The sequence below is a fragment of the Sander lucioperca genome, chromosome 6 (genome assembly GCF_008315115.2).
Source record: "Sander lucioperca isolate FBNREF2018 chromosome 6, SLUC_FBN_1.2, whole genome shotgun sequence".
Taxonomy (NCBI): domain Eukaryota; kingdom Metazoa; phylum Chordata; class Actinopteri; order Perciformes; family Percidae; genus Sander; species Sander lucioperca.
This window is the reverse complement of record NC_050178.1, coordinates 36,234,102-36,253,053: the sequence shown is the minus strand read 5'-3', so window position 1 is coordinate 36,253,053 and position 18,952 is coordinate 36,234,102. Positions and strand designations below refer to the sequence as shown.

At 39.1% G+C, this 18,952-nt stretch overlaps 2 protein-coding genes across 5 annotated transcripts; both read left to right on the top strand.

The window, feature by feature from the left end:
• tmem128 (transmembrane protein 128) lies at positions 1 to 9,258 on the top strand. 4 transcript variants are annotated; one of them, XM_036001922.1, is made up of 5 exons: positions 1 to 341; positions 3,210 to 3,342; positions 3,619 to 3,780; positions 7,731 to 7,839; positions 8,547 to 9,258. In XM_036001922.1, the coding sequence occupies exons 1-4, from the start codon at positions 254 to 256 to the stop codon at positions 7,828 to 7,830; spliced, it is 483 nt and encodes a 160-aa protein (XP_035857815.1). In that variant the 5' UTR covers positions 1 to 253; the 3' UTR covers positions 7,831 to 7,839; positions 8,547 to 9,258. The 4 variants fall into 4 exon arrangements, with proteins under 4 accessions (XP_035857815.1, XP_031133626.1, XP_031133634.1 ...); XM_031277766.2 differs by lacking the exon at positions 1 to 341 and adding an exon at positions 1,773 to 2,022 and having other exon boundaries at positions 9,160 to 9,258; XM_031277758.2 differs by lacking the exon at positions 1 to 341 and adding an exon at positions 1,774 to 2,022.
• Positions 9,259 to 12,539: 3,281 nt separating this feature from the next.
• otop1 (otopetrin 1) lies at positions 12,540 to 18,363 on the top strand. The gene is made up of 6 exons (XM_031277743.2): positions 12,540 to 12,909; positions 13,163 to 13,299; positions 13,620 to 13,678; positions 13,856 to 13,986; positions 15,385 to 16,292; positions 16,762 to 18,363. The coding sequence occupies exons 1-6, from the start codon at positions 12,540 to 12,542 to the stop codon at positions 16,930 to 16,932; spliced, it is 1,776 nt and encodes a 591-aa protein (XP_031133603.1). The 3' UTR covers positions 16,933 to 18,363.
• The last annotated feature ends 589 nt before the right edge of the window (positions 18,364 to 18,952 follow it).

Genomic DNA, 18,952 nt, shown 5'->3' with positions numbered 1-18,952 from the left:
TTCAGTAGTTTTACAGGTTGCAGTTGCCTAGTCAGCATGAGGAAGATGTCTTCAAATTACCGTACACCATGTCAGTTATGTTTTAATGTATGAAATGACAATCGTGGTAGACGGCTGCTCTGTTCCACATTCCAAGCCCACACTAAGGCTGGGAAACGGCATCTTATCTGTGGGATTGGATGTTGGAGTGGGGGAAGGGGAAACAGGAGAGGTGCACCTGAGGTGAATTTGACTCTCACACGGGACGAAGCTAATGCACATTCCTCGGCACCCCGAACGAGGTTCACTTGGCCAGGTACACAGAAGCTCCATAGAAGCAAGACGCTTGGTGTCAGCCTCAGGTGAAGTTTTAATGCTGTCTGATTTTCCACCGCTAGAATGAGCAGCCCCTTTACCCTGTACACACACACACACACACACACACACACACACACACACACACACACACACACACACACACACACACACACACACACACACACACACACACACACAGGAGGAGCTAAAGGAGGAAATCTGCCCAGCTTTATGAAGCCCTGCTAATCCCAGCAGGTTTAACACTGATGCTCATTCATCACACTGCTTACCTGTAATTGTATATTGCATACTTTGGGAATTAGTCAAGCTCTTACTCAAGTTTGCTAGTATTAAAAAAGTGTTTTCTGGTCCACACTGGGACTCAATATTGCTTGATTCTTTTGTTTTAATCCAGACCCCATGGATACTTTAGAGAAAAAAAAACCTAAAGTATGCCTGTCTTTACTGTTGCAAAGAAATCTGAGATCAACGTTTTTATTTCTGCCATTTGATATTGCAGGATTAACTGTGTGGCCATATCTTTTGTATGGGGCAGTTTCATCCCTGAACTTTGGTCTCAAATGCTGTCAGCGATCTGAACAATGTACTTTTTTTTTACCTTGGGTACTGAAGTGAGAATATGTCACTTCTGAAATAAGTTTGAGTTTCACATTATACATACATATTATACATTATACCTTTTTAATGATTTGAGATTTATTGCAGTACTGCATTAAACTGCATTAGTTGGATGTCCCTAATAAACTGGATTGTGACTGTGAATAAGTGGTTGCAGCAAGTATTCACCTTTCTTCACTGCACGTGCCCTGACTATGCCAGTTTGAAATTAGCACAATGTAATCAGCAGTATCAGATTCTTGCCCGCGCTATGTAAAAGTATACATTCAAGATCAATGTTGGAATACAGCCAGCTGTGTTGTATGAGGAGGAATGGGAGCAAATGCCCTGTCAGACGTTTTCGTTCAAAAATCTTTAGTTACCCCTTGATGGTATGTCTTATTTCCAGCCCGGTGGTCCAGTTTGTTTGATGCTTATTGTGTTAAGATGGTCTTTGTGGAAGATGTACAAAATGTATCTCAAGTGATTGCAACAGACGTTTTTTGTACAAGGGTACAGATAATGAATGAACAATAATATTCAAAGGTTTAATTTAGCAATCACTGTTCGTTTACATGTAATTATTACAGTGTAATGCTTTACAAGTTCTAAGCATGTTTTCTTAGACTATGTAAGTTTATTTGCACAGATAAGGGAAAAAATGCATTAAAGGATTAAATAAAGAGTCAAGGATAGAAATAATGCTTCAAATGCACCAGAAGTAACACTTTTTAAAGATCTCGTGTACTCGGGTTACTTAACTTTACCTCTTATAAATGTCTGAGTTAAATTATTAGTTTGTGATGCGTATTCATCGACTTTGTGTGTTATTTCCAGTAAAACAAAACTACAGCTGTCGCTTTCGAGTGCGTCATAAAAAAGCGACTCTGTCTAACAGGAAGTACCTTCTAGCTATATACTGTCTATGCCTTCTAGTCACTAGCTAGTGTTTTCTTTCTGTCTATTGTGTTAGCCTTAGAGCTGTGTAATTTAAATTTAGCATCAACATGCTTAACGACAGTGAGTTAGCAACGTTGCGGAATAGATTTAAGAGAGATGCGGAGTTTCTTATGCAAACAACGACAAATGGTGACGAAGATGAAAAAAGTAAGATTCACAATCGTTAGCCAACTTTAACTAGCTAGTTTTCTGACAGAGCTAACGTTAACGTTATTAATATAGTGGTAACGTTATTTAAATCCTGTTCGGGCACTAACACGGTGTCCAATAACCACAGCTTGCTGGCTAACCTGAGCTAACATTGTTGTGAGAAAAGGAGCTAAGTTTTATGGTTAAATTTGTTGAATGGCCAGTTTGTATTCCACTTGCTAGATAGTTAAACAGCTCGGCATTTCCTTTCACAAAACTAACGTAATAGCAGAAAGATATATGCTATTTGGGATTGCAACATGTTTAGTCTAAGGGAGGGTTTATGGTGGACAATTGTCCAACTTTGAGGCCCTCACTGGCAGAAATCCAGTAATTCTTGATTGTTTTGACTGTGAGCAAACGCTGTTCCAGCTCAGCAACATAATACAGGGAAACTACTCCTACACTGTCCTCAATCTAAGGGTCATCTCTTCACCAGTGTAATCTAATAACTGTAATATAAGTAACAGATGAAACATTTGCACATTTTTATTCATAGCTGCTTTTATTCCAATTTACATACCTGTCTGTTGTCCTTCTGGCAAGACGACTTTGTATTTCTAGGATTATCTTGTATCCAAGGTGGACCATGACTTTGATTAAAGATGTAGGCAAACTACTTGTTTAGGGCATGGAGTTCATTGTGAACTCTGCCCAGAGTAGACCAGCATGTTGAAGCACTTCAGCAGCCAACAGGCTCTGATATGTTTAATCAACCAGTAAATTATAGAGATTAATACCTCTCTGAGAAGTAAGATTATCTCAAAGAAAGCTATCAGTTTCCCCTTAAAAGCTCCTCAACTCTGACAGTTTGGGATTTAGCACATTCTGTTAAGGCAAGACAAATCTTATATTTGCAAAATTCTATACCATACTGTAACCCTTACCCTTTCAGTAGGCTATCTCTTAGTATTTCATTTTTTCTTTGTCATTCGGTGTGTTAGTGTAACCATTTCTACTTGATGGTGAAATGCTTTAAGACTGTAGCCAAACCTTTTGTGGGCATGTGAATTGTTGAGTAATAATTAAGTGTAATTTGCTATGAATCAATTTGTTATAATCTGTACTTTGATCTCTACTTTTCTAAAGTCCTCATGGAGTAAAGATTGCTCTTAAGTAGTCTTTTTTGAAACTTTACTTTTCAGGTCAGGAGGAAAAAGATGCTAAACCTCTCCCTCGCATTAACAGACACTCCATTTTCTGGATCCTGGCATCTATGGGCGTGACCTACTATGTGGATTTTCTCCGCAACATAATTGAGAACAATGATATCAAAAGGTCAGTCACGAAGAACACACAATAAGAAACATAATACTGAACTTGGCCTTGGTGTATGTCTGAAAGCATTTATTGTCACGAAAGGCTATTGTTTAAGGAAAACATAAAAAAAGTGAAACCACTGGTATATGATACCAATGAACTGAAGTTACTGATACTACTGGGAAGCTGTTTGTGGTTTTGTAAACTAGACTGTCTTTTGTATATAAATAGCTTTAATAACATAACATTGCCTTCAGATATTAAAAAAAGTCCCTCCTTTTAACTTTTTTCTAGTTGGTGGTTCAATGTGGGTCTGATACTCCTTGGGATCTGCTTGTCTCTGGCCATGTTTTGCATTGTGTACCTGGAGTGGTTCAAAGGCATTCAGCACTACGAGCAAGAGTACCCTGCCATTCCTCCCATCACCACTGCAGCCTTTATTGCTGCATCTTGCAGGTAAAACGGCAACAGATACAATATAGGACATTCTTTCAGACATCCCGTACGTGCCTCTCCTGTTTAAATGTGCAATTTCTAATTCTTTGGGCACATAATGAGAGGTAGAATGGACAAACTGTTTGCTGTGGTCATTTGACCAGTTCAAGAGAAAATGGCGATTGTTGGTATGGCCCTAAAGTGTGTCACACTCACTAGTTTGAGAACTCTGTTTTGGCCTATCATTTAATGAATATATTTTGATGACTTAGCAATAGAAACATAAAGCAGTTAAATCCAGCAATCTTCAATTAATTGACCTAATTAAATGAAATTTACCTAGCTCAAACCATAAAAAACTGGCTCAGAGCAAAAGTACACCAAAGTATGTGGTCAGCCAAAGATTTTAGTGTATTTCTGGATTGTTGACCAATGACCAATACTCTCTGCTCATTCATGCTGTACTGGTAGCTGAAATTTGCTGGTGTTGATTCTCAGTTGTTTTGGTAATACTAGAAACCCATTAGAACATTGTTAAAGCCCTATTGACATGGGACTAGTACTACCTGGGGACCTTTAGTAATTTGTAATAATTATGGAGGTCGTCTGTGACCTTACAGTGTGAACCGCGCACTTCGACTAACAGGCAGTACATTTTGTACACTGCATACTGACTTGCATAGTGCATACATTTTGACAGGGGAGTGTTGTCTCAAAACAGCCGTTATGCACTTACTGGAAATGACGATCACAACATTTCACCCCTATTTCTTTTTTTGTGAAATTGTGAATTTCACCCGGGCAGAGCATTCCCGCCACCTATTGTTTTTCGGGAAAAATACATTCCTGCTTCGTTCTTGATATTTCATATAAAGATTAATATGATTTTATTGATTGTTGCTTGCATTTGCCCTGTTTCACACGAGGATAAGAGGATTGCGACAACGCCGTTGTGTCGTCCTCCTACTATTAGCTGAAAACGTACCAGTATGTTGATATTCTTTTTTGTTGTTGCTCCCTATTCAATGTTTTCAATTATGTATATTTTATGTTTCTGCTTAAAAAGTGAGTAATTTATAACTGTTCATTTGCGTAATTGTAAAGTTCAACTGTTTTATCAGAAAAATCTTGTGGCCCATAGACTGTTGCTGTGAAGCATTACCCTTACAACGTACCTAATAGACAAACCATCTAAACTTATCATTTTCTGTTTCTAGCTAGAATGAGCATTTTATGAAGGCTCACAACATCATATGTACACACTTTAGATACTTTTACGCACCACTGTGTGATAGTAAATTCCTGTAACGTTACTCCTGCAAAGTGGAATATTATACTTATTAAATAAGCTATTATTTTAAGTGATAATTTTCTGTTTTCTAAATGGTCTTCTTACAGTGAGAATACAAGAGTGAAAGCAGAGGCAACAGAATTGAAGTTTAAATAGATCCCATTCTTCTATTCATTATGCTTGCTACAGTCATGCAAAGTGCAATGCAAAAGATAACACAACATGAAATACATTTAATAGAATTTTATTTAAAAGACGGTCCTGTGCTTATAGCTCTACAGGCTCCAAACACCAGGCAGTACTGCCAGCTGAACGATACAGTGCTGGCACTGTAGTTTGATGGGGAAAGTGACATAAGGGTAGACTTCAGACTCTCCAGGGAATCCTTCTGATGGCCATCCTCGCCCCTGAATGAGGGACCTTGTGTCCTCCTCTGTCCCTAACAAGATGGATTATATACATCAGATCAAGGCAGAAACAGCACTGTTGAAAAATTATAACATTACTGTTAACGTTACTGGTAGACAATTATCAGCTGATCAATATGTTACAGAGCCAACGCTCCCAGCTGAATATTTACAACTTGTTAAGATCACACATCTAGCACTCAAATCTTCTACAGCGAGGACGACAATTTAACGCAATAAACAACACCAAACGTATGCCACAACACATGTGATGCTAAGTTAAAACTTATTTGCCAGTGGTTAAACTGTGCTGCTGTAAGCTAAGGTTAGCTTGCTTGCACGTTTCAGTATTGTACCAATATACGTTATAATTTACGGTACCAAAATCATTACGGGATTACATTGCGGGACTTGTTACTGTGTCCTCGGCCGCCATTATTGCAAGTTTTGGAACTTTTGGTGGCCCCTCCCCACCCACAGTTATTGGGTAACCAAGATGGCGACCGTTGGAGGAAAGTGTCCATCGTTCCACACTCAACATTTTGACCGTTATGAGTGCACCATCCGGGTACTCGTAGTGCACTGCATTTGGCCACACTTCGACAGTGTGAACGCACTATGTACTCAAAATAGCTAGTTTAAGTACAGAAGTGCACGATTTGAGACGCAGCACAGCTGCACTCGGTGTGGCTAGTCCACGCAACATTCCGGGATAGGAGAAATTTTTATATATAGACTACTGTGACCTTAGTCCCGCGTGGACCTGCCATGTCAGTAATTTGTCAAGTAAAAAAATGACCTACCATATTTCGCCAAACGCAGAGATTGTGTGATAATACTAGTCCCATGTGAATCGGCATCTCTGTGATTTGGAGTCATATTGGCTGCGTTGCCAATTATAAATAAGTTTTGACAGCGCCTTGACATCATATCCGTAGGATAGATGTCAGTAGATTAAAGTAAAATACAGACTTCACATCCTGTGCGAATGTGCCGCACAAAACACAGATGGGGGGGCAATTTCTAAATCCCATGAGGTTGACTGGTAATACTAGTCGTGTACAAATATAGGTCTTTTGTTTGAGACTGTACAGATTGTGCTTGGTTGATTGTCTCACTCTTCTCCTATACAATATTGAAAACACCTACCTGTGGGTGTGCACGGACTTTAATATTTTAAACCACCTTAAGAAATACGTAATAACCTTTACTTATGCTGTTGTTCACTTATCCCGTGTAATTGCCCCGCACGAAACAAAGACGTAGGGGGTTATTTCTAAATCACGTGAGTTTCTGGTAATGCTAGTCCCGTGCGAATAGGGCTTTGTTTGGGACCGTGAAGACCTGTACAGGTGGTGATTGGTTAAAATCTGTCTCACTGTTTAATTAGCCACAATATTAAAGACTGTGGGTGTGCATGGCCCGTAATATTTTAAACCCACTTAAGAAGTTCTTAATAACCTTTACTTATGCTCTTGGTAAGATAGGTTGCACAACATCCCCAAATGCTTTTATTTGAGTTGTTTGACGCATTAAAAAAAAAAAGGCAGTTACTTGACAAGGCATTGACAGTTTACAGTATTTGGAATATTTGTGGACATGTACAACCAACAAGGCACTCTATTTATAGAAACTCAGATATTATTTACACTTGTGCATATCCATCCACCATTTCTCTGTATATCAGTGAATATCAGGCCAGTAAGCCTATCATCAGTGGGGATTTATATTTGCTATTAATATGTTAGATTTATGCCTTTTTATTTTATTTTTAATTGACATTAATTTGGAGGCCCCCCTGCATTGACTCTGAGGATCCCCTAGGGGTCCTGGAGCCCCTGTTGAAGATCCCTGCATTAATGTGTTATGCCTGTAATGCTTCGACATCTCAAGTTTCAGCAGTTACCTAAATTGAGTGGCCACTTAGCTTTCTTTGTCCTGTGATTAGCTAATCCACCTTGTTTAAATAATGAATCAATGTTCATATGAATTTGTGTCGCTTATATGGTTGGTCGGAGCCACTGATTAAAACATCAATGGGAAGCTGTCGTATGCAAAACTTTGGATGTTGCCTTGTTTTGAGTGGAATACGCTTGTTTTTGTCAAACTTCACTATCTATTCACAGACATTGTATAGCCTCACATGTTCTTCCTCTGCAGTGGCTGTCATGTGTAGGAGACACCTGTATACAATGAATATTTATGATTTATCAATAATGATATACTAATTCAAATTGTGCATATTTACAAGTGTAATTGTACTTTCCTTGCAGCTTAAACATGGCCCTGTGGCCAGTGTGGTCCTTCTTCACTCCACTCATCCTCTTCACACAGTTCATGGGTGTGGTTATGTTCATCTCTTTGCTTGGATGAATGTGATGGGTGAGGATATAATTATATATATATTTTCACTGTAATTTTGATTTTCCCAAAGTCTTTTTATTGAATCAATAACATTGTACTTGAATTGTGAACATTTTTTGTGGAGTAAAATCTTGTGTCATTGAACATAACGTATTAATACCAAAGTTTGGGCTTTACATCATCTTGTGAACCACATTGTTGAGTTTTCTTTGTATAGTTTTCCTCCTTACTTGCATCTATTTCTTAAACAATGCTCAAGTTTAAAGCTGCAACAACTGAAAAAACATATACTCCCAACACCAAAATAAAACACACACACACACACACACACACACACACACACCTGGTGTTTAGGTAGAAGCCTGCTTCATCACATAGATGAAGTCATGCTATGTTCACTGCATATAATAAAGGTTTAAAGAAAGAATATGCTATTACAATACATAAAACTTATAAATGCAATTCATGCAGTACACAAAAATAACCTGTAACACACTTACTTGGACATATTGTTGTCCCGGTTCCTTGATCCAGACTTTGAAAGGGAATTTGTGTATGGTTTTTGTGCTTACTCTGTATATGAAAACATGTCATTGTCTGCAATAGTTCTTCACCTGATTTTCTCGAAAGTTGTATTGCATTGTTGACCACTACCTATCTGCCTCGTTACTCATGCTCCTCTGACCCTGCCATTCTCTCCCCTCTCTGTCTCTCACACCTTCCAGACTTACACCTGCAGCACATTGATCTAGACCCTTCTACTGAAACAACACGGCTATTGTCTGTCTGTATTGATGCTTTTGGTGGGGGCAGGTCAGCACTGTAGGATCACTCCGGTGTCTGTGTGAACTGAGAGTTTAACCATGTCAGTTTATGATGTGTCACTGTTGTGTTTTCCTTAAGAAACAATCATGACTGTGTCAGGAAATGTGATGCATTGTGTTGAGTGTTTTTGGCAAACAGCACTTAGGAGTGAAATGGATATTTTGAGAATAGCCCTTTTTCACAGCAGACATTTTGGCTTGTTGTAGTAGGAAAAGATGTTGCTTAATAACGGATGTTACTGATAACGTTAACGATGGCTCTGTTCTGTTTAAATGTGTTTCATTGAGCCTTGACGGTAAGTCACCATTCACGAGCACCCGGAAGGAAAGCAGCTAAATGGCATTTAGCAAAAACAAATTTAATTTACACCGATGATTTTCCTACTGTTACCTGTTAAAATGTCTCTGTGAAACTGGCCTTTTGTATTTATATGTAGAAAAATGTGTGTAAGCAATTTATAATTAAATGGTTGAGGAAACCAACAAAGACTTTACATTGTTTTCATATTTTCAGAAGCAGTTTGTGGTGAAGAATGCAAAGACTTATGCTCATATTCTGTAAAATGTTTTTTTTTTTTTCTTTAATAAATTTTTATAACTAATTTCCTACTTACAAAAAAATGTTGTCATTGCTTGATAAAGTATATAACCTTGAAAGAATCCATAATTTAAAAACTGCAACGGTATGAGATACAAAGTAAGACCTGAGACTTCAACAAGAACTCCTCCAGAATCTTGGCACAACTTGATCCTACTCGACACTTCCAAATGGCTCACCATTTCATTTCACATATATTACATATATTATCAACACTATAATACAGACTGTTACCCGTTTATACATCTGTCAAATTGGATGCAATCCAAAACCGTGGTATAGCCTAATTATAATAATACATTTAATGTTGCCAATTTTATAATGTTCAATATTTCTGACACTGTCAGAGGGATGTTGATGTAGGTGTGTGTGTGTTAAATGTTGAAGCAGTTGTTGGTGGTACTGATAGGCATGGGCCGGTATACCATTCTGACGGTATGATAACCTTCAGCAAAAATATCACGGTTTCACGGTATTGCAATTACAACTTTAAAATGAATGATTTTGAAATACCTGGGGAAAAAGAAACGTTTCTCTCCATTGAACACAAGATATTTTATTTTTAAACGCTCCACACACTGCCAGAGAGAGGGATTTCTAAACTGCACTTTCTGTCCTTGACGACTCAAACAGCTCATACCGCAGGAACGGTATGACGGGAGATTTTAGCGGTTTTGAAACCGTGACTTTTTCAAACCTCGGTATACCTTGAAACCGCCGGCCCATGCCTAGGTACTGAGTGACTATACTGTATATTTGTCTTTCTAAGTTTTATCCACTCTCGTTTACACACATGGCAGAAGCACCTCTCGATATAATGTGATCCAAAACAACAATACTCACTAGAGCTGCAGGATTACATTACACCAGTAAAATAAAGTTAAGCTGTATTCAGACAAGGTTATTCTGATATAGAAAAGTCTTTGCTCAATATTATTATCTGAACTTTGTGAAGCCCATTGACTGGATTTTAAAGGTCTGTTTGTCGCTGAGTTTTCTAAATTTGATTTATAGAAAACAGAAATAGATATGTTGGAAATATACATTTTGAAAAGTTATGCTTCTTACATTTTCCCTTTCAGTTTTACTTTTTTCTTCAGTGTGTTGATAGATGTTTTGCATACAGTAGTATACTTAATACCATGGTGGATGAAGTAGTCAGATATTTACTTAAAAAGCTAATGATGCTACCACATAAACATAACATACTGCATTTCAAATTTTACTGAAGTAAAAGTACAGATTTATCAAGAAGTAATCATGCAGAGTGGCTCCTTTCAGAGTGTCATACATGTTTTATGTGCTTAGATTATTAATGCCCGGATTTTTAATCGTGTAGTTGATCAAAGTAGAGTTACATTTTAATGTGTTGTGCTGTTTATTTAATAATATTGCATCATATTTTTTGATTATCGATGTTTATGCTATAGAAACCACTCACCATTGGACGTACGTACCTCAAATTGTTCCTAAGCTTTAAAGATCACAATTAATCTAAAATCAGACCTATTGATTTGTCCTCGAAGTGCACTCACATTCAACTTCTGTTTGGTGATGTTCTGAAGTGCAAACAACAGAGAGCTAATTTAAATACTTCCAGATTAAATCATGTTTGTTATGACTGACTGACTTTGTCAGTCGCCCATTAAAGTTCCCTGATAACGTATAGATCTTACTCTTTTCTCTGTATAGCTCTGATTATCATTGATCAAGAAATCGATATGTTGTAAACCGGTCGTTATGCAACACAGATATGCTCGCGGGTGGCACGCTCGTATGCACAATAGCGGGCAGTTTCCTTGCGCACAGCCCTTATCGCTCTGTCTTGTGTGTGTCTGCGAGTGCTGTAGACTGCAACATGGTTATCTTCTCTAAACCTTTTTTAGAAGTTGTTAAGGAGTTAAGACTGAAAATAGAGAACAAATGACTTCAGTGTTGCATCCTTTTTTTACACACCTTGACCTCCTACATGTATGTGGGAAATTGACATTAATGGATACTAATATGCGTATAAAAACTATTTCGGAAGTGAATATAAAATCAGGGTTGCTGTTCACATTAACAGTTAAAGGAGTTACCATTCTTTTTTTGCACTTATAAACCACCAAAACCACGAACAATTTCCTTGAGGGGATCAATAAAGTATTCTGATTCAAATATCAATGTGAACCTCACCCAACCAACCACTTGTTTGTTTTTATAAATGCTTTTTTGAGTCCACGCAGTTTGACCAGGCTGACTCAGGAGTCTCGTAAAGCAGAATAAACGCTATTGTGAAGCCACTGTGCTGCGTGTATCCATTTAATAATAGGCAGTATTTTAAAAAAGGAGCCTTTTTTTTAAGTTAATCATTAAAATGCCCTGATAACCACTTATATCCCCTCCTAAATTCACATCACACTAATCACCGCTCAATCAATGTGAGCAATCCTTCTATTGTTATGCTGATTGCGCGTTTCCGCCCAAGCTATTGCACCAGAGGTTACATGATCATATACATAAGAGCTCTCAGTGCTGATGGTCTCAGTGTTCTCCTTCTTGACATTCACTCACAGAAAACTCATGTGAATTTGACCATTGAAATCTGATTCTCCCTTTTCTTTTTAAAACTTAAAAGCAAAGCCACAAGTGGACAAAAGGATTTGTTGAGGTGGTGGCACTTGGTTTTGAAGCGATGTCATGACAGGTCACTTGGCTCCAGCCAGTAAAAATCGCAGGTTTGTGACATGTCCTCTTCCTTTTCATGTCATTCAGGCCTGTACGCTTAATACCCGATAGCCACCCTGAGAGGATTTCAGTAGACTTGGAAAGACTGTGTGCCAGCTGCTCGGAAGAGGTGGATTTGGGCGAAGCTCATTTTTTTCTGCTATAGATAATTCCGTGCTTAGTGTTTTTGCTTGAGGCAGAGAATGGTTGGCACAAGCCCAGTGATTAATCTGAAACATGCTATGGGAGTTTCAAAAGGACGGGTGTCTGGGATCACCAAAGACTGAAACGCAATCTACCATTTTCAATGACTCAGCGAGCGTGTTACACGACCAGATATTTCAGTTTCAGGGTTACAAGATGACAATGGCGTCTATCAAGTCCATCCTCAGCGAGGCTGGACATTGAAACGATGCGTGACCAGTGAGCCGGACCTTGAAGATTGAATGAGCATGTTTGGCACGGTACCTATTCGTCTGAATCTCCACCTTGTAGCAACAGGTTAGGCATCTGGCCTCCCCCCAAATGCTCTTATAGCGCGCGGCTTTGACTTTATTCTTCTCTCGGCATAGCGATTTTCCTCTCCCACCATGGTGGAACACAGTGGCCTAGATAGTCAGTGTCTGAACAAGTACTGTCACAGTTCCTCCTCGTCGTCCAGCTCCGAGCACGACAAAAAGATGTTCGCCAAACTAAAACTAAGTCTGTCAGGGGATTATCCGAGGAAGAACGGAGAGATCCTCAGCGGCCAATACGGGACCAATTTGCTGCTGCTCGGGGTGGCGATGATGCTGGCTATCCAAGGTGACCCCTCTGTCAGGGAAGAGCACTTGTTGGCCTTTGTCACCAGCCTCATGATCCTCCAGCTGATCTGGATGTTGTGGTACATGCTGGTGCGGGACAGACAGAAGAACACGCGGACCGAGAAAGATGTCCACGCCACAACATGCTGGATAAGAGGTGAGTTTGTAAGATTACGCGCAAGGTTACAGCAGTGCATGCGTAAAATAACAAATTGATGTTATGCTTTTCCATGTGTATTGGAGATGACAGAGGCCAAAATCCTAACTTTTACCAGAACGAAGGGTTTGTGCTTGACTTGGAATAAAATAAAGACATCCTGATAAATGTATTTTAATTTAAATTGATTTATTTTTCCATATAGCCAAAGTGTAGCAGTAATAACTTGATCTTTATTTCTTTCTCTTGTCAGGTGGTTTGACTCTCCTTGCAGTCCTTTCACTGATTATGGACGCTTTCCGAATCGGGTATTATATTGGCTATCAGTCTTGTGTGTCAGCTGTGCTCGGGGTATATCCTGTCATCCACGCAACTCACACAATAACACAGGTACGTTTGCAACCCCACTTTTATTTCAATAAAGTGATAATCTTTCAGCAGTGTGACACTGTATCTTTTTTCCTGTGCACCACTTAACCAGGTAGGTCTTTGAATAATGCACTCTTTGTTTTTGAGGCGAGTACAGAGTTGCTGCAACAATATAATCCTGTCATTGTCCATGTTATTTGAGTGTAACTGCATAAGACAAGGGGTAAAGAAATTTAAATAATTTTTAAGTCACTGTTTTCCTGTCTCTAAAATATGTTTTAATAAGCTATATATTGACTAATGTCTTTTTTATATAAATGTTTTGTGTGTATTTTGTTTAGGTGCATTTTCTCTGGTTTCACATCAAGGATGTCATCCAGAGCTTTGAAACATTTGAGAGGTATGTAAAATATGGGGTATTATAATTTAACACTGTCATGAAACATCTCACCAGCGACTAAAAGTTCAAAATATGAAATCTGCATGCATGCACATCACAGCAACCTGCATCATAACACTGCCACATGCTGTTAGATGACTATTCATCAGCTTTGTTTTCATCTGTTTGTCTCTTCAGATTTGGTGTTATCCATGCAGTCTTCACCAACCTCCTCCTGTGGTGCAACGGTGTAATGTCAGAGGCCGAGCACTTCTTGAACAACCACAAGAGTAGACTCTTTGCACTGGGCTATGAAAACCTCACTATAAGTAAGGGCCAAGGGGTTGATTGCTGGCTTGTACCTAGAAGACAAATACAATAGTCCACTTGAGAGCTCCCTTCAATAGATGAAAGAAAAAGGAAGGAGAGGAGGGCTTGCGAGGGGAAGGGAGGTTAGCTGGGCAGCCCAGTGGGTCTTGTTTGTGTCGAACGTCTCTCTATTAGGTTTCAGGAGACACGCAGTGTTGCTAGTGCTGAGGCCCCCTCTCCAACCTTTTCCCCACACTTCAGCCACCACCACCCTCCTTGGCAACCCCCCCGCTTGACCTCAGACGGTTTTGTCCCCAGGCTACCTACTCCCAAGGGTGCTGCAATTACAGTAACTGATATATCTAAGCCTAGGGTTGGGGGGTTCGGCTGCTCCTCCTCATATCCGGCTGACTGTGAGGCTGGCTGCACCCTGACTGTTGTTCCCTTTTTAATTAAAGGCTGCAGTACCATAGTGGTGGCCTTCGGGGGGTGGGGGTGAGGGGTGGGAGGGGATGATCTCTAGAGGGCATCAGCATTACCATAGCCTGTTGTGGTGGGGTAATAAGTATAAAAAGTGCATTGTCATAACCATCTAAGACATTCAGCTAATAAGTACAATTTCCAAATAAAATCTGTAGAATATGGTGGTTAATGAATATTGACCATCAAGAGGTTAGATAGAAATTTATAATGGCGCTTTGTGCTGCAAAAGATAACCCATAACTTTTGGTTAAATGTATTTAAAAAAAAATACTGGCCTTCAAATTTAAGTTTAATCACAAATCTTAAAGCATTAAAAACAACACCTTGTGAATTACAGATAATTGGACCTTTTCAGGTCAAATATAACAAGGGGAATAATCACTTTGTGGTTGAACTGGTCACAACTAGTAGACGTTGACAAGGAGACATTGCTTTATCACAAGCCAAAAAGGTTGGGAAACACTACCTTTGTGAATAAATATGTGGGTTTCTGATGCTCTGGCAGTTCCAGAACAGACTGTGTATAACTGTGTAAATAAGATTGCACTGGAGCAAAAGGATGTCAACAAATTTAATCTGCAGTTCAAAAGGGTCCTCTTGAAACATTTAAGATTATGTTGGATTAGAGTGAACGTTCAGGAGTTATAATTTTGCCTCTCAAAGCATTCATATTTTGCATTTTAAAATCTGTTAAAATTAAATCACATACAGATGTAAGGCCCAGATACAAAATGTTTTCATTCATTCAGTGTGTTCAAAACTGTCTTTTTGTAAAGTGTAGTATATTACTATTTGACCTGAACACAAAGTATTGCCATTTTTTTTATTATTTACTATTTATTTATTTATTTATTACTAGTTTGTTAGTATGTACTGTATGACAGAATACACATTATTTTCTCATGAATTTGCATCTGTTTTTATTTGTTTTGCAGTGCACTCAGAGCCAGACTGTAACTGCACCACCAGCACTTGCTCCTTGTTCTCCAGAAGTCTCTTCTATCTCTATCCCTTCAACGTCGAGTACCACATATTTGTCTCTGCCATGCTCTTCGTCATGTGGAAAAACATTGGGCGGACCATTGACCTTTCTTCAAACAGGAAGAGGCTGGCTACCAAAATCCAGGGCCTGCACGTAGGCCCCATTCTGGGTCTACTTGCACTGGCCGGCACTATCGGGGTCATGGTGGTCTACATCACCAACATAGAGGAATCCTTCCAAACTCATAATTCAGCCATTTCCATGTTCTACATTTATGGCATTGCCATGCTGGCATCCATGTGCTCTGCTGGTTCCTTAGGTCTGCTCATATATCGAGTGGACCACATGCCTCCGGACACCTCCAAGAACCCGTCCAGACAGCTGGACACAGAGCTGCTGTGTGGGTCCTCTATCGGCTCCTGGCTCATGTCCTGGTGCAGCATTGTGGCTGTGGTAGGAGCCAACAGCAATCCTCCTTTCCGCTGGACCAACTTGATCTACTCTCTGCTTGTTGTGCTGGAGAAGTACACCCAGAACCTCTTCATCGTAGAGTCCCTGTATCGCCAGCAAGAGGATGGAGAGAGGGAGGACCCTGAGTTACCAGCTGCTCCGGAAATCTTCTCGGTGACGTCCTCTTTAGCCCCACCGTACAACGGCATCATTAACCAAGCCTACGAGACTCCAGACAGAATCTGTGTCTCCCTGGAGAACGAGGAAGAGGAGAGCAGACAGGTGTACAGATGTCCGCGGAAACCTTCTGAGGTCTCGCTGCCTGTGAGAAACAAAGTTAAGCAGCCCCTAAATATAAAGAGGAAAGTCCTGAAAAACATTGCTGTCTTCCTGATAATGTCCAACATTTCGGTAAGCATTTGTACTTTCCAAACCTGATAATTGAATTTAGATGAGATGGAATTAGGTTGAAGTAAATGTTGTTGTGTAAAAACTCTAAATAATGGCGATGAACTATCTGAACAAACGGTATATTATTGTAATAATATTAATAATATATTAAAATATTAGAACCAATGTAATTTCCAAATTTCCTATACATTTTGTCTTTCAGAAAGTCTTTTTTCTAACTGCGTGTCAATCACTGCTCATGCACACGCATTCATTCTCCCTTGTGGGGGGAGGGGCTTAGGAGAACGTTTTAGGCTTTAGCGGAAAGGAGGGAGGGACTGAGAAGTTGTCGATGTTCAAATGTTTTGGCTAAGTCCTGGATCTTCACAAGCCTACCTACAGCACCTTTAACATGGCTGCCCCCCTGGCCAAAGAAATCAATGAATGCAGGTCTAACTAATTGAACTTCTTTCTTTCTTTCTTCTTTCAGCTGTGGATCCTTCCTGCCTTTGGCTGCCGGCCACAGTACGACAATGGTTTGGAACAGGAGACATTTGGCTACAGCACATGGACCACAATTCTCAATTTCGCCATTCCTTTGAACCTTTTCTACCGCATTCACTCAGTCGCCTCCCTCTTCGAGGTGTTCCGCCGGGTCTGACAGAAAAGCAGATGACTGACAATGCCAGCTACACTAACATGCACAAGAACACTTGTCCCCACCGGCTCCCGAGAGTGTCTCACAGCGCAGGTCAGCCTTTCAGGAGGCAGTCTGGGTCACACTCCAACAGACTTGAAAGCAATCCGCAGAGACAAACAAAACGTAGATCCCTCAGTGTTGGGATTACAGAGGAAGACGAAACCTATTAGCCTACCTTCCTTGAAGAATTACCTTGTTTAACACAAGGCTTATTAAAAATGGTGATGGAAAGGACTTTTGGTTTCAAGAATTTCAAAAGGGCTCTTTGTACTTTTTGTTCTGTAGTCACATTACAGTAGGTTTTACTCACTGGTTCATCATGTAAAATATATATGATGCATCTGACACACTTATTTTGTACTGTTTGATATTAGTAGCTGAAAGTATATGATAGCCTACTTACAAAATACTCCAGCTAAGCCACTTAAACACCTGTTAGTACCAAACATCTACTGTGTTCAACAGAGCCGCAAGTGCATTAGTTAACCTATTGACCCATATTTTAACTGCATGTGAAATGTTCATACTGTATAAGGATATGGTTCTCATTTACTTCTCTTAGTAGTTCAAGTTTAATGTATAAAACCTGAGCTATAAAGATAGTGACAATCTTAGCACTATATTTTGAATAATCTTTATGAGTTGGACTATAGTTCTCTGTCATTTAAGGTTCATCAGTGTCCTTTTCTATGCTGATTCTCTGTTCTGTCAAGTTAAATAGTAAATTATGTTCAAAATGATGTTACTAGGTAGCACAGTTTTGATTATACTGAGTTATCTTTATCCACAATATAGTGAGAAGTGCTAGGTGAGATAAATCTACTGTCAAAAATGTTTCCCTTCTGAGTTCATGTATGTATGAACATGTTTAAAACTCTTCAAATCAGGTGGATCTATACTGTTAAAAGAGGAAATCTTGTATCAGAATAGTTCCAGGATTATTACACCAATATAAAGCAACAGTTGCTGTAATGACAACTGCTACAGCAGATCAGAGATTGTATGTTTACACCTGAAAGATCAGCAATAAAATCCATCCCATGTCTGTGACATTACTTGTTTCTTTTTGATATAAAACACAGATATACTGGTTACTTGTACTGTACAATTTTATATCAAATCAATGTATAATTTCTGTCAGTTCTCAACGTGGTGCTATCCACTGTATGTGTTGTCACTATGTGCCAACTTGTGGTAAAAATCCTGCAAACTGCAATATTATAATCGTTGTAAATACTCTCATGCTGATTAAAGTCATCACTCAGACACTGATACGATTTTGTGAAAATCCAATAAAATGGTGCTCGTATGAAATGATGTGTACTATAGTGATGAATGTATATCTTTTGCCTATATTGAAATAAAGAATATTTTTCTTTTTTTCATATTCAAGATGTGTCACATCTCCTATGTTAGCTGCTCTTCTTCACACTGAGGATGTCTTTGCTCACTGTTCCTATATTGTCATTAAACTGCTGAATAGACAGCAGGTGTAGTACACATTAACACCACAAGGTGGCGCCACGTATTCATGTTTTTAAGAGTTTGATGGGACAGTCCAAAAGCTCATGTTCTATAGGCAACGACAGCTTGCATTATTGCGTCATCACGTCTTCATAAATGTCCACTTCTTACAGAACAAACATACAAAGATGCAGTTCATTTCAGGGGAAAAAGAAAAGTAGGCGATACAGAATAATAGGGATTTTCACAAAAAAACATATGTGACTTAATAGTAATTACAAATGATGCCGTAACTATCTGGAATATAATAATTGACAAACAATATTCTAACTTAATTCATATTGTTCTGTGATTTTATTTATGCAGCAAAGATATTCTACACTAACTGTTCCAGACAGACAATATACTCTGTGGCGACGCTCAGACAAACAGGTCCGTAGGCATCATTCTTTTGGATCTTCAAGCATATTAATTCACTTGCTGTGGTAACATCTGCAGTAGCCTAATGTTTGTATGT

Excerpts from the sequence above, each read along its gene's own strand:
- tmem128 (XM_031277766.2), top strand. The coding sequence starts at position 1,923 with ATGCTTAACGACAGTGAGTTAGCAACGTTGCGGAATAGATTTAAGAGA. Across the intron at positions 2,023-3,209 it reads TGGTGACGAAGATGAAAAAA|GTCAGGAGGAAAAAGATGCT; the intron begins GTAAGATTCACA and ends TTTACTTTTCAG. Across the intron at positions 3,781-7,730 it reads TTTATTGCTGCATCTTGCAG|CTTAAACATGGCCCTGTGGC; the intron begins GTAAAACGGCAA and ends CTTTCCTTGCAG.
- otop1 (XM_031277743.2), top strand. The coding sequence starts at position 12,540 with ATGGTGGAACACAGTGGCCTAGATAGTCAGTGTCTGAACAAGTACTGT. Across the intron at positions 13,679-13,855 it reads AGCTTTGAAACATTTGAGAG|ATTTGGTGTTATCCATGCAG; the intron begins GTATGTAAAATA and ends TTGTCTCTTCAG. Across the intron at positions 16,293-16,761 it reads TGATAATGTCCAACATTTCG|CTGTGGATCCTTCCTGCCTT; the intron begins GTAAGCATTTGT and ends TTCTTCTTTCAG.